The following is a 14,714-nucleotide window of genomic DNA, read 5'->3' as shown; positions in this document are numbered from 1 at the left end:
GAAACCTGGACAGACCCAGGCTCTTGGTAGGCGGTGTCTGCGAGCTTAAAATCAACAGACCATAATTCAAAAGATGAACATCATTCTGTGTTGCAGAAGACTTAAAGTGATGGTTTGGAGTAATTTCACCCTAGGGTCCTTTGCACCACGACCTCAAGCCAAACAACCCTGCAGAAGCTTTTTTCACGTGGGGTTACATTGGGCAAGTTAGCGTTATCAGCTGATTAGCTTCGTGCAGGCGCTAATGGAACCATGGGTGTATCTCTTAAATTACTCCACTAATACTGGCCGAAATGATTCACAACTTCTACAGTAACTACATAAAACGATGGATTGGAAAGTTTGTAAGTACATCAGGAGTTTATTTAAACAACACTTGCCTGATGGCTTCTGCTCTCTGCTGCTACCAGCAGTAAGACGAGTGCTTAGGGACTGTCTAAAAACTGCAACACCGAAAAGGTAGTGTCTCCAAACTTACCTCAATTATATCTTGTCTCCTACAAAAATTAAAAAAAGAAAAAAAAAATAATAATTAAAATAATAAACATTTTTGTCATGTTTATGTCGCTATGCAAATATAAGGTTAGCTTGTACAGGACCAGGAATGTGGAAACAACTAAAATAAGTTTCCCCTCTATTTTCTTACAGCTTTGCGGAACTAAAGTTTGATTGATTTGTTTCTTGGAACGTTTCACATGGTGACGCTTCTGTTTTGATAGTAGCATGCTATGTTTTGGGATTTAAAAGTATTTATTTCTCAATAGAGGTAACAAAATATATTAGATAAAATGCAAAAAATATCAGATATACTGCATATTGAAATACGATGTCCGGAAGCGTTTCTACCATCTTGAATGATTTTTTCACATCACTCAGCATTGCATAAAGTAGACTTCTTGTCTATTTTGGCCCGCCTTGTTTGTTGCAGTGGCAAACTCGTCGATGGCAACTCCCATTGAAAATGAATGGCAGCCTGCCGTCTCTTGTAGCTAATGTGACTGAGGGGTGTCACTCCCCGATGTCCCACAAGTCGAGTGCAGAATTGTGATGTGCATGCATTTCTTTGCAACAAATAGCATACAAGATGCTAACAAGAGTAAACATCTACTAGTACAAACACAAAATACAAGTAAATCCCTAAAAATGCTATGTAATAGTTGCCCATGACAATACACTGTACACTTTGTAATATCACTTGATTAGAACATTTTGGTTGCCTATAAATGGCTTGTTCAGCGTTCTGCCAACCAAGCTAGCAAGCTACAGCTAGCATTGGCTGATAACTTAAGGAAAAGTTTCCAGATTTTCTGTATTGCCATACACGCAGATGATTTGAGCCAGTACCCGGAGGTCCGCACTTTTTTACACACCATTTAGATCTTCATTTTGAAAAATGAAACCTAAAAAAAATCTGTATTTCTAAAGTAAAGTAAATACTGTTTGTAGTGGTTTCACTCTGTTTTCCATTTGCTTTTCTCCACATGTTTCTATGGACTTCTCTGTGTCTTCCCCAGTTGGTTTCTACTCATCTATCTTTGGTACAATGCAGCTGTTGTGTCTACTCACATGTCCTATGATTGGCTACATAATGGACTGGAGGTTGAAGGAGTGTGAAGAAGAAAATGCAATCACACTGACAGAGCAGAGGTATGAAGAAGGTCCAGTGGCTTGTCTTTGGGTTTTGGCATTGGGTCTTAGGCAAGATGCTTTTTGTATCCATTGAAAGAGTTTTTTGGTGGCTGAAGTGGACCCTACCTTGCCTACAGTGTAAAAGATGAAGGAAACAGCACATCTTAATTCTGCATCTTGGACTCTGTAACATCCACATATGCTCCTTAGCTGTCATCCTTTTTTGACATATGTCCCCTTCAGCCTATCAGATCCTCCAAAGAGAGACAGAAAGATCCAGAAACTGACCAATGCCATGAGAGCTTTTACCTTCACCAACCTTCTATTGGTCACCTTCGGAATAATTTCAATGATTGACAACCTGCCCATACAGGTTAGAAAAATACTGTACAGGAATACAATGTATTTTACATATTACAGAATCAATGCCTATGAATTTGCAGACACAGATAAAAAAAACATAAAGTCACACTTTTGACGATCATGTATTAATCTGTTCTTTCCTTCTCTATTAGGTGGTGTCCTTTGTTCTGCATACCATAGTGAGAGGATTTATTCACTCCTGCTGTGGCGGTCTCTATGCTGCTGTGTGCGTATCACCCCTGGCATCCTTAAAGTGCCCATATTTTGAAAAAATCACTTTTCTAGGAATTGTGGTGTTATTTTGTTTCTCTGTTGCTTCCACACTCATACAAACTTGAAAAAAAACTATGCAAGCCTTTTGAGATACTGGTTTCTTAATGTGTCTTGCCTTCAGTTACCGGGTTAGCTGTTTAAAATCTGCACGGCTTTCTATGCCATTAGCCGAGATGAGGTGGCAAACTGTAGCACATGCTAGCTCGTTCTTAATGCTAAAACACTGCTACAACACACACTAGTTTACCATAATCTCCAAAAGAACTACTTACATGTCCCTGTTCTGCAAGTATTCCACAAGTGCCCTTTGTTTAGAAGTTTACTAACTGAAGATAATCCACAACATTCATGGTGACGACAGTTATTGTCTTTAAAATAAATACTTTTGCCAACTACGAGCAAATGACAACAACGGTACTTGGCAAATAGACAGCAGCAACATTGCATAAGTACCTTATGGGATGGGAATGATTGTTCCAGATATTAGTCAAATCCTTAAGTGTGACCAGCAAAAAAAAGCTATTGTTTGAAATAAATTAGATTTTGATTACAAACTGCATTAAAATATAAATGGTCTTCAAAAATATATAATGTATATATATATATATATATATATATATATATATATATATTATATATATATATATATATATTATTTTTTTTCTTCCTATTGTGCTAGGTTAAAGACAATGATTGGGGTAAAAAACATTCCTTCTCTTCCTCATTATTCTGATGTGTTAATCATTTATATCTCCCTAGGTACCCAGCCAACCACTTTGGAACACTGACTGGCATGCAGTCAATGATCAGTGCTGCTTTCGCTTTGCTTCAACAGCCACTGTTCATACTGATGGTGGGACACCTCAGTGGAGATCCTTACTGGGTAGGGAGCACACACGCACACACATGCCGCACACACATGCCGCACACACACACACACACACACACACACACACACACATAATCAAAGAGAAGACAGGAGGATAACGGGTTTTATGACATGTTTCTTCCATGCACTGACATGTCTCTCCTTACAACAGATCAATTTGGGCCTTCTCATCTGCTCCCTGGCTGGCTTCCTGTTGCCAGGCTATCTGTTCTATCACCGTAGAAACCTGATCAGGGCAAAAGCTGAGCGTGATAGGTTGGCTGCCAGCCAATCTGACAAAGAGAATGCTCCTCTAACCCATTCAGATAGTGGAACTTCTAAGAGCCAAGCCAATGGGCATGCGGCTAATGATTACACACAAAATGGGCATACTGTTCAAGATGATTGATCAAACAGTTTTTCATGATCACTGTTTATTATTGACAACTATGACATCTAGCAAAAAAAATAGCAATACACAATTCAAACATATTGAGCTATAGTACCACATCACAGCAAAGTTTAATACTCTTTGACCTTTCTCTGATTCCATTCACAAATGATATGTTAAGGTTCACAACATGAATTTTAGTTAGAATAGTTTACATGATGTGAATCGGGATTTCATTTCCCCACTAATGTGAGACTATGTAAGAAATAGACATTCTTACTCTACAAATGGAAAATTGAATTCATAAATATTGAAACATTTGTTTGCTCCATTTAATACATTCAGTTGTTTTGCTTCTCCCGCCTCACTTGATCCATTAAGACCAGTAGCTTTGGCTTGCTAAATGTTAGCTAATGTTCCAGACTTTTGCTGGATATTGCTTTATAATCAGTGAGCCACTTAATTGACTTTATCACTCTTCTCCAAGTGCAATTATTTTGCTATTGCCACTCATGGTAACAGTGGCTACCGTTTCCCAAGAATACAGTCCAGCTTTAAGTTGGGATGTTAAGATAATGGACATAAACATAAGCAACAACCACAGCCTTTGTAATTCCATATTTAACATACATATGGTTATGTGACAATTTGAATTGGTAATTTTCCTGTTGAAGTAGCTACTTACTGAATGCAGCACGCTTGCGTGATAAATGACACTCAAGTAGTGTTGCAACTTATGCTTTCTGGCTTTTTCCTTTCCTTTCCGGTGTTATATATCTTTTTTTGCATGTTATGCGCCCACAAAGTGAAAAAGCCCAAAGGGACTGACCATCTTCCAGAGAAAACACTGTTCACAAACTGCTCCAAACAGCTCTATTGTAGTCCAGCCTTTACTTCCGTGACAAACGTTCATCATGTTCATCACACCGTTATTATGCTCGCCTAGCTGCTAGCATGGCACGCCCTCATACTCTGCTTCTGACTGGCAAGCAGTCCTTACAGCACGTGTGATTCTCCCAACAAAGATGGAACAGAAGTGTGATGCATCACTCTGTAGCTAAAACAGTTAGCTCAACACACAGGGTGAAAAGAGAAGCAAAAATATGTTTGTTTGTTTTATAAATTAAACCATGTAAACCTATTCAGGTACAACCTCTATACACAATTATGAACCTAAAATGACCATAATTATAGCATTACAATATGCAGTTTAGTTGATTAGCTTCCAGCCTGGCCCTGCACAAAATGTAAAAACATCCACCTACCAACACTTGAAAAGCTCACAAATGAACGTTATTTCTCATTTGTTTTATCTGTAAACAGACATAAATGTTTAGTTTTTTGAAGGAGTCATTATTTCTGACTTTATGAAATGATATTACCCAGGATGTTACTTTGTTGTGATTCCTTCTCTAACTGTAAAAAGGATGTAACATACATTACTATGATTGTAACGTAAATTTAACTGGGCAAATGTTAAATGTTTAAGCAATAGCTCACGACAGGTTTGGACATGGACTGAATTCTTAGCATCAGCACCAAACAGCCTTTCTGTGTGACACCTGTCAAATTGTCAGTGTGATATATGTTGCCATGGCAACAACTCAGTTTGTTACATTGAATGAGGCAACCAACTCTCTTAGTGTCTCTGAGATATTTGGATTTGATTATATAAATTTCACTTAATAAGTTGACTATTTAAATGAATAATTTAAAGATGTTTAACCTCCAACCCCACTTGTGCAGGCACAGTTTAGGAGTTTATTTAAGAAGAGTTAAAGTGTCTTGATTTAAAGGCAGCATACGCACAAATAAAAAAAAACGTTGTTGGTGATATGCTACTCATCTGATAGCTGTCTATAGACAGACTAGGCAGAATATACAGCAGGTGCACCTTAAAATATACTGCAATCCAATACAGAAACCCTGTATCGGACATTATATGCTTTAGAAAGGTAGTATTTATTACATATCCACTGTACTGGATTGCATCAATTGCAAAGTACTGGTGTTGCTTGAATTGTGTACTGTTTATTTGTATTTCGTTGTTTATCAGTGGTGATTAAGTTGATTCTGGTGTCAACTGAATCACAGCATTCATACTCATCGCCCCTTATTTTGGTGATGAAGATATGGGGTGCTGTTTGTAAAGCGGCTCACGCTCATTTTAAATAGTAAAATCCAAATATTAAAAGTTACACCTAAATGCTAAATCTAAATGTTTAATCTAAATCTAAATGTTAAATCTAAATGTTACATCTAAATCTAAAGCTAAATGTTAAATCAAAATGTTAAATGTTGAATCTAAATGTTTTGGGTGAAACTAGTTAACTAATATGCAAATTCTGAATGCCATGAGGAGATCAGCATGTGTGTTCCTAGTGTCAAATAACAAATAAAAACCATCTCATCCGGGGAAATGGACTCTTGGACATGGATAATTGTGATAGCAACTACCTAAAATAATAAACACGTTTGGAGAAACTGTATTTGAAGAGTACTTTGAGTTTTTAGTGTCACTGTTACGAAGGGTGGGGGACTTATGAACTGTAGCCAGCCACGAGGGGGCTTACTTTGACTGATCTGTCATGTTCACTTGCATAAAGGCTAGGAAGAGCCTATCCCCTCCCGCTGTCGTTGTTGAAAAATTTTGTATAGCCACCAGGACGGCTCTGCCAATGTTCTCAGCTGACGCCTATTCATTGGATATTTCGCTGAGCGACCATGGCCGACAGTACCGTACCTGGTCGGGGGCGTGACAGATCAGTCAAAGTGAGCCAATGTAAGTCAAGTGCAGATTTGAGTCGCGCAATGTCACTTTGCGACAGGTAACCTACAAGATGCTAACGAGAGATTTCTGTAATGTCAAGACAATTAAAATGGACCTACTTAACAAAGTTTGTTCACTGCTGGCTACAAGCTAGCAATCAAACACAACTAAGGCTGTCACTCGAATGGCGTTTTGAGCCAACGTTAGCAATCAAACAATCATAGATAGCTAAAATGTTTTTGAAATGATTCCCATCTTCTGTTATTGTTTGTGAGAGAAAACGAGAAAAGTTTATTATTTGACACATTATATGACACGTTAGGCTGAAAACCGCTTAAATCTGAGCATGTGCAACATACATCTGCACATGACCAGAGCTGGTCTGACTCAACTCTCATCGGGTATGACACGTTATGCCGTAAACCTTTTAGATCTGAGCATGCGCGACTCAAATCTGCACCAAAGGGACACCCCCACTTGTGGCTGGCTATAGTGGCTACAAGTCATAAGTCCTGCACCCATCCAAAAAATGACACTAAAAATTTAAAGTACTCTTCAAATACAGTTTCTCCAAACGTGTTTATTATTTTATTTAGGTAGTTATTATCACGACAATCCATGTCCAATAGTCTATTTCCCCGGATGAGATGGTTTTTGTTCATTATTTGACACTATAAACATACACTGACCTCCTCAAGCTTTATTTTGGTACTTCCGGTTACCGGCATTGGGAATTTGCATATTAGTTAAATATTTAGTTTCACCCAAAACATTTAGATTTAACATTTAGCTTTAGATTTAGATGTTTAGACTCAGATTTACATTTAATATTTAGGTGTAACATTTAATATTTGGATTTAACTGTTGAAAACATCTCTAAGTTGACAAATATTGTTTTAAATGTGCAAAAAAGTGTCCCTCAAAAATTCATACCAGTTTTTTAAACATAGTTTGAAGCTAAATTTGACAGAATGTTGCTGTTATTTTCAGCATGAGCCACTTTGCAAACTGCACCCCATATGAAGAGGGAGCTAAAGTGTATGTAAATTGTATGATGAAAATTAAATGTAAGAAGTAGGAAGATATGTTTATCATCTTTAAAAACTGAATGACCACAGAGAATATAATTAAAAACCAATGTCTAGTGTAAATAACTTTTCTCAAAAGAGGAAAAAGTATTTTGTGTTACATTTATTTGGCTTCTGACTAGATTTGCAATGTTGCTTTGATTTGTTGTGGAGATATGTAAAGAATTCTAAACCATTAAAGTTTTAAGTGAAATTGGGTTTCTGTTCCTTTTCCTACATTTTACATTTTTAAAATAGAAATTTGCTGAGAAAGCCCAAACAAATTTCTTATGTTCCCTGAATAATGATGATGAATGTAGTCTCCTATTGCCAGAGCTATCTCCACAGCACTGTAGAGTAAGGTCTGGCTGCATCACACATACATTCTGGGATAGGAGAGTTTGCTTTATTCATACCAGTCACAATTGTCTTGGCCAGAGAGAGAGAGAGCGAAAAGGGGAGAGAGAGAGAGCAATAATATCTGTGGCAATTGTAAGTGCGTCTGAGAGACGCTCAAGAAATAGTAGCAACCTCATTAGGATTATTTCAGAATGTAAAGGTCTAGTTCTGTTTCCTCTGTCCATTTTATGACTACAGTTAGTTTTGCTGTTTAAATATCCGACAATATCAGCTTTCTGCATGCATGGAAACATGTCCAAGCAGCATCTCTTATCAATAAAGTAAGCTAAATCATTAGGAAAACACTCATCAGGACTGCTGGAGGGCCAGTTAAACGCCCATGCGGGTTTGTAAATTTGGAGAAATAATTCATTCAGGTGGGTGGAAGGTGGAAGATGTTATGTCTATTCCAACACACCCCTCCGGCAACCATCATCTTATCGTTGTGGAGAGGTTTGTGTGTCCCTATGAACCGGAGGGCTGTGTTGTCTGGAGCTTTGTGCTTCTGGTAAGATCTCCCTTGGCAAAGTGGTCTCAGGTGAGGGGCCAGACAAAGAATGGACCCTATAAGAAAGTGAGGAAGGGATTGAGGGACCCTGCCTGGAGGAAGCCCGGGGCCTCCGTCTGGAGCCAGACCCAGATGGAGGGCTCATCAGCAAGCGTCTGGTGGCTGGGTTTGCCACGGAGCCCGGCCGGGCACAGCCCAAAAAACCACAACATGGCACCTCTCTCTCCATCCCATGGGCCCACCACCTGTGGGAGGAACCACATGGGTGGTGGTGAAGGTCAGGGGCCTCAACAGACCAGACCCGGGCGGAAGAGGCTGGCTCTAGGCACGTGGATGTCACCTATCTGTGGGGGAAGGAGCCGGAACTTGTGTGGGAGGTAGAGCGCTACCAGTTGGATCTGGTGGGTCTTACCTCTACGCACAGTCTCGGTTCTGGAACCATACTCCTGGATAGGGGTTGGACTCTGTCCTACTCCAGAGTTGCCCAGGGAGTGAGGTACCGGGCAGCTGTGGGGATACTCACAAGCCCCGGCTGAGCCCCGCCAAGTTGGAGTTTACCCCGGTGGACGAAAGGGTCGCCTATCTACGCCTGTGGGTGGTGGTGGGGGGGGACACTCTGACTGCACCCTAGGCTTAAGGTCAATGATCGATTTTATAATCGTGTCATCTGATCTGAGGCTGTATGTTTTGGACACTCGGGTGAAGAGAGGGCCAACTGATCACCATCTGGTGGTGAGTTGGGTCAGGAGGTGGGGGAAGACTCTGGACAGCCCAAACGGGTAGTGCGGGTAATTTGGGTGTGTGTGGAGGGGCTGTCTTGGTTGACACGCCTCTTCAACATTGCGTGGAAGTCTGGGAAAGTGCCTAAGGAGTGGCAGACCGGGGTGGTGTTCCCCTCTTCAAAAAGGGGGACCAGAAAGTGTGTGCCAATTACAGGGTATCACACTGCTCAGCCTCCCTGGTAAAGTCTACTCCAAGGTGCTGGAAAGGAGGGTTCGGCCGATGGTCGAACCTTGGGTTGAGGAGGAACAATTCAAATTCTGTCCTGGTTGTAAAACAACGAATCAGATCTTCACTCTCGGAATGATCCTGGAGGGAGCCTAGGAGTATGCACAACCGGTCTACATGTGTTTTGTGGATCTGGAGAAGAAGTATCACCGGGACCCCCGGGAGATACTGTGGGAGGTGCTGCTGGAGTATGGGGTCCCTTCTCAGGGCCATCCAATCTCTGTATGACCAAAGCGAGAGCTGTGTCCGGGTTCTCTGCAGTAAGTCTGATTCCTTCCATGTGAGGGTTGGCCTCCGCTAGGGCTGCGCTTTGTCACCAATCCTGTGTGTAATATTTACGGACAGGATATTGAGGTGTAGTTGGGGTGGAGAAGGGTTGCAGTTTGGTGGGCTGGGGATCTCATCACTGTTTTTTGCAGATGATGTGGTCCTGATGGCATCATTAGCCTGTGACCTTCAGCCCTCACTGGATCGGTTCGCAGCCGAGTGTAAAGCGGCTGGGATGAGGATCAGCACCTCTAAATCTGAGGCCATGGATCTCAGTAGGAAACCAATGGAGAGCTTTATTTAAGCAGGGAATGAGTCCTTACCCCAAGTGAAGGAGTTTAAATACCTTGGGGTCTTGTTTGCAAGTGAGAGGACAATGGAGTGGGAGATTGGTCGGGTGAAAGTGTTATGGTCAGATGAGACCAAAATGTAGCTCTTTGGCATTAACTCAACTCGCCGTGTTTGGAGGAGGAGGAATGCTGCCTATGACCCAAAGAACACCATCCCCACTGTCAAACATGGAGGTGGAAACATTATGCTTTGGGGTTGTTTTTCTGCTAAGGGGACAGGACAACTTCACCACATCAAGGGGACAATAGACGGGGCCATGTACCATCAAATCTTGGTTAAGAATCTCCTTCCCTCAGACAGGGCATTGAAAATAGGTTGTGGATGGGTATTCCAGCAAGACAATGACCCAAAACACACAGCCAAGGCAACAAAGGAGTGGCTCAAGAAGAAGCACATTAAGGTCCTGGAGTGGTCTAGCCAGTCTCCAGACCTTAATCCCGTAGAAAAACTGTGGAGGGAGCTGAAGTTTCGAGTTGCCAAACGTCAGCCTCAAAACCTTAATGACTTGGAGAAGATCTGCAAAGAGTACTGGGACAAAATCCCTCCTGAGATGTGTGCAAACCTGGTGGCCAACTACAAGAAATGTCTGACCTCTGTAATTGCCAAAAAGGGTTTTGCCACCAAGTACTAAGTCATGTTTTGCAGAGGGGTCAAATACATATTTTCTTCAATAAAATGCAAATCAATTTATAACGTTTTTGAAATGCATTTTTCTGGATTATTTTGTTATTCTGTCTTTCTCTGTTCAAATAAATCTACCATTAAAATGATAGACTGATCAGTTCTTTGTCAGTGGGCAAATGTACAAAATCAGCAGGGGATCAAATATTTTTTTCCTCACTGTGTGTGTGTGTGTGTGTGTGTGTGTGTGTGTGTGTGTGTGTATATATATATGTACGACATTGAGAGTGTGCTGCCTGATCTCCGCCACCAAATGGCGCCAGCGCGGAGTCCAACATTTAGCTCCGCCCAACCCCGATGTCACCACCCGATGTGAGTTGAGTGCAGATGTGAGTGGTTGTGCTCAGATTTAAACGGTTTACGGCATAAAGTTTCATACTGAAATTTTTGAAATCCATAAAATAATAAACTTTTCTCATTACAAACAATAACAGAAGATGGAAATCATTTCCAAAAACATTATAGCTATCTATGATTGTTTGATTTCTAACATTAGCTCAAAACGCCATTCAAGTGACAGCCTTTGTTGTGTTTGGTTGCTAACTTGTAGTCAGGGGCCTGTTGTAAGAAAGTAGAATAAAGATATCCAGGATAAGTTAAAAAGCGCAGCTTGACTTAGTGTGATCCGCTCATCGCGGCTTAATCGGTTGCACGTTTGCCAAGCCAAGATGAACAGGTGAAGCTATGTCGAGCCAGGTGTAGATAGCTGGGATAAGTGCACGTTCACGGCTTTCTCAAATAGACCACGGTATCAATCACAGATTTACTGATGCAGAGATGGAGAAGACGCATGCGCCATATGTTTCACCCAGCAGCTTCTAATGGACAGTAACGAGGAGGGGAAGATAATATGCAAAAAGGGAAATACGGCTCTAAGGGAGAGAAAAGCCCAGCACAGCGGACCCGACTGAATGTGTATGGATTAAAAATATCTACTTAGCCGACAGTCACTCCACATTTTTACAGAGTTGTAGGCTACACTGTTTTAATTGCTTTAAATATGCTAGTTTAGTGTTTCTGTTTTTATGTGATAAATGTGCTGGTTTTACTGTAAAGTGTCTTTGATAGCCTTCCATGTAAAGCACTATATAAAAAAAAAGTATTATTATTTAGCCTTTGCCTTAAAAGTGAGCAGAGGGAATTAATGTTCCTCGGGAACAGTAATTCCCTCTGCTAATAATGACTAGGCTTAATTTCAAACCCTTATATAATTAATATAAGGGTTTGAAATTAATTTTAATAATTTAATAATTTCAAACCCTTATTCACAACGCGAGAACATGTTTTACAACGATATGCACAAATCTCTATAAGCTATGTCTAATTCTTTGTACAATTAATGTTCATACAGAACAATCAGAAAGGGACAACAACTAGAAAAAGAAGTAAGTGACTTCAATACACGCTGTGAGCATATGTAAAACAATATTCATGGTTTATTCTTCTGACAAGTGACCGCACCAAAATAAAAAGATGAACCATGGTGTTCCCGGTGTGATAAATGTAAACTACGCTACATACGTACAGTATATAGACCACGTTATTGGTCCAGGGATGTGAGACTAATTGAGAAGGTTATGAAACCAATGTAAGCTATAATAAAAAAAACATTAGGCCTACATATTAAGGAGTAACACAACTGTCCTTTATTAGAGAAGGATAAGCAACAAGAAATCATGAATGTATTGGTCTCTGACAATTCTGCCATTAATATTATTGCCATCCGGGAATATCGCTACATTAATATCGTTGCACTTAATCTCCGGTGCGCGTCTGTAACCTGAAGCTGAGAGACGCTGCGCTGCTCATCTCTACTTTTACAGAGAGAGTGGAAACTGACGCGACTCGCAGGTCTGCCGGCAGGAATAACTGTTAAACACGTTTATTTGGGATCAGACGGCAGCTGATTTGACACATGAGACTCCAGGATTAATTTTAGCCTGGCTGTTAGCCTGCTCTAGACCAGGCTAGCTGCAAAGAATAAATCTCCATGGTTACTTGGCTGGGCTTAATTCAATCTGGTTTCGTGCAACCAAGTCCAAGCTAAATTCATCCAGGATAACTTGAATATCCCGGTTTAATCCCTTATTTTCGTGCAACAGGCCCCAGCAGTGAACCAACTTCATTAAGTAGGTCCATTTTTACTGTATTGACACTACACAAGTCTCTCGTTAGCATCTTGAAGGCTACTTATCGCAAAGTGACTTATGTGCAACACACATCTGCAACTCACATTGGGTAGTGACACCGATCTGCGTACTGCAGTCAGTTTCAATTGTCTGTCTCCCAATTGGAACGGTGCGGACAAGGGGGAGAACGGGGGACCATGAGCCTCCATGAGCTTATCACTTTCATGCATGATAAAGCTCTATTGGAGATCTACCCCAACTTTTAGACGTTTAGAATTGCACTAACTCTGTCGGTCACTGTTGCTTAGGGGTGGGCGGATCAATCTAAATATCGATAGTATCGATGCCAACGCTGGTATTGGTATTTGATCGATACAACTGTAATTGAATCAATATTTTAATTTAGATATCTCTCCTCTACGTTCACTATACTTTGCTTGTGTCTTCCACCTTCCTGAGCAAACGCCGCTTTCACATCTTGGCCCACATTGCTCCTCCTCCCCCTCCTGCTCCTCTGCTGTGATTCGTTGTTGTGTCGTCACGTGACTCACTGACACAACGCGCAGAGGAGCAGCGACTCGCTGTATTCATTCTACAGTGCCTAATAACTAATAATTTGTGCACTTCAATACATTAATAAAAAATATTGCCTAAAGAATTGATCATTCATTCACCTCAGAAATAATGAAATGCTCTCCCCTACACACAAAGTATTTTTTAAGTAAAAAGTATCGTATTGGTATCGGTATCGGCAATACGGACCCTATATGTATTTGGTATCGGATCGATACCAAATTTTGCAGTATCGCCCACCACTACTGTTGCTCAAGCAGTGAGGAGCTTTTCAAAACTAAAGTTGATCAAGTCATACCTGAGGTCACTGGCATTTTCACTAGTATCAATCACTCAACAGGTGAGCAGATGTCATACATTAACATTACTGATGATTTTGCATCAAGAAAGGCCAGAAAGGTTAGGTTTTAGTGTAATAATTAGATTCTCTTTAGTATGTTTTCACATTATATTATTGTTGCTCTCTGCTCTTGTTACAATTTTTAAATATCTGATTGTATATATTCTTGGCACATTTATTTATATATATATAATATTCTAACAACATAAGTGAAAGAGAAATATTATGGGGGTGGCTGTGGCTCAGTGGTAGAGCGGTTGCCTGCCTGCGGTTCAATCCCTGGCCCTGCAGTCCCATGTCGAAGTGTCCTTAGGCAAGACCCTGAACCCCGAGTTGACCCTAATGCTGTGTCATCGGTGTGTAAATGTGTGTGAGTGTTTATCTGATGAGCAGGTGGCACCTTGTACGAGTCTCGGCCACAGTACGTATGTAGTATGTATGAATGTGTGTGAATGGTTCCTGCACTAAGCGCTAAGACTAGAAAAGCGCTATATTAATACAGTCCATTTACATTTACATAATATTCCACGTGGACTGAGATGCAGTTGCCTTTCTTTTGTATCTAGGATTGGTGAAGACCATTTGCAGTCAAGCTGTTTCCTATATGGACAGGGGAGTATTGTATTAAAATAGACTTGACCTATCCTTTAACACTAGGCCTTTGCTCAGTTTCACATGGAGGCACGAAGGTCGAACATTTTTGTTTGTTCAACCCCCTATGGGAAATGGGTCATCACAAAATCAGCCATTGTTTATTTTTTAATACCATCATTGCCCCTTTAGTGTAAGAGCTATATGGACTTGCATGCCAACTGCCAAGGAGCTTCAACGCTCACGCACGCACGCACGCACGTACGCACACAATTCAATTCCATACGATTACCTCGCGCGTGTGTGTGTGCGTGTGTGTGTGTGTGGCAGGCAAGCAAAACAAAGGCCAGATTAAAATGACAGCAGGGGCTATGAGGATAAACCCACACAGCCTAGCTCCTCATCAACACACACACACACACACACACGTTACTGTGTCAGTGTGCCACATGAGAAGATTAAAACCTCATGTCAGAGACAGTTTATGTGCCAACCATGCGACAATA

At 40.8% G+C, this 14,714-nt stretch overlaps 1 protein-coding gene across 1 annotated transcript in view; it reads left to right on the top strand.

Moving 5' to 3' along the window:
• LOC116694678 (large neutral amino acids transporter small subunit 3) overlaps nt 1-5,296 on the top strand; it is a 46,270-nt gene extending 40,974 nt beyond the window's left edge. Inside the window, exons 11-15 of the mRNA XM_032524496.1 lie at nt 1,515-1,647; nt 1,873-2,002; nt 2,145-2,218; nt 3,025-3,148; nt 3,306-5,296. Coding sequence (XP_032380387.1) covers nt 1,515-1,647; nt 1,873-2,002; nt 2,145-2,218; nt 3,025-3,148; nt 3,306-3,542 — 698 coding nt within the window. The 3' untranslated portion in view covers nt 3,543-5,296. The remainder of the gene's footprint in view (nt 1-1,514; nt 1,648-1,872; nt 2,003-2,144; nt 2,219-3,024; nt 3,149-3,305) is intronic.
• The last annotated feature ends 9,418 nt before the right edge of the window (nt 5,297-14,714 follow it).

Source organism: Etheostoma spectabile, chromosome 2 (assembly GCF_008692095.1).
Source record: "Etheostoma spectabile isolate EspeVRDwgs_2016 chromosome 2, UIUC_Espe_1.0, whole genome shotgun sequence".
NCBI lineage: Eukaryota > Metazoa > Chordata > Actinopteri > Perciformes > Percidae > Etheostoma > Etheostoma spectabile.
The sequence above is the reverse complement of the archived record's forward strand: the minus strand, read 5'-3'. Positions and strand labels throughout refer to the sequence as shown.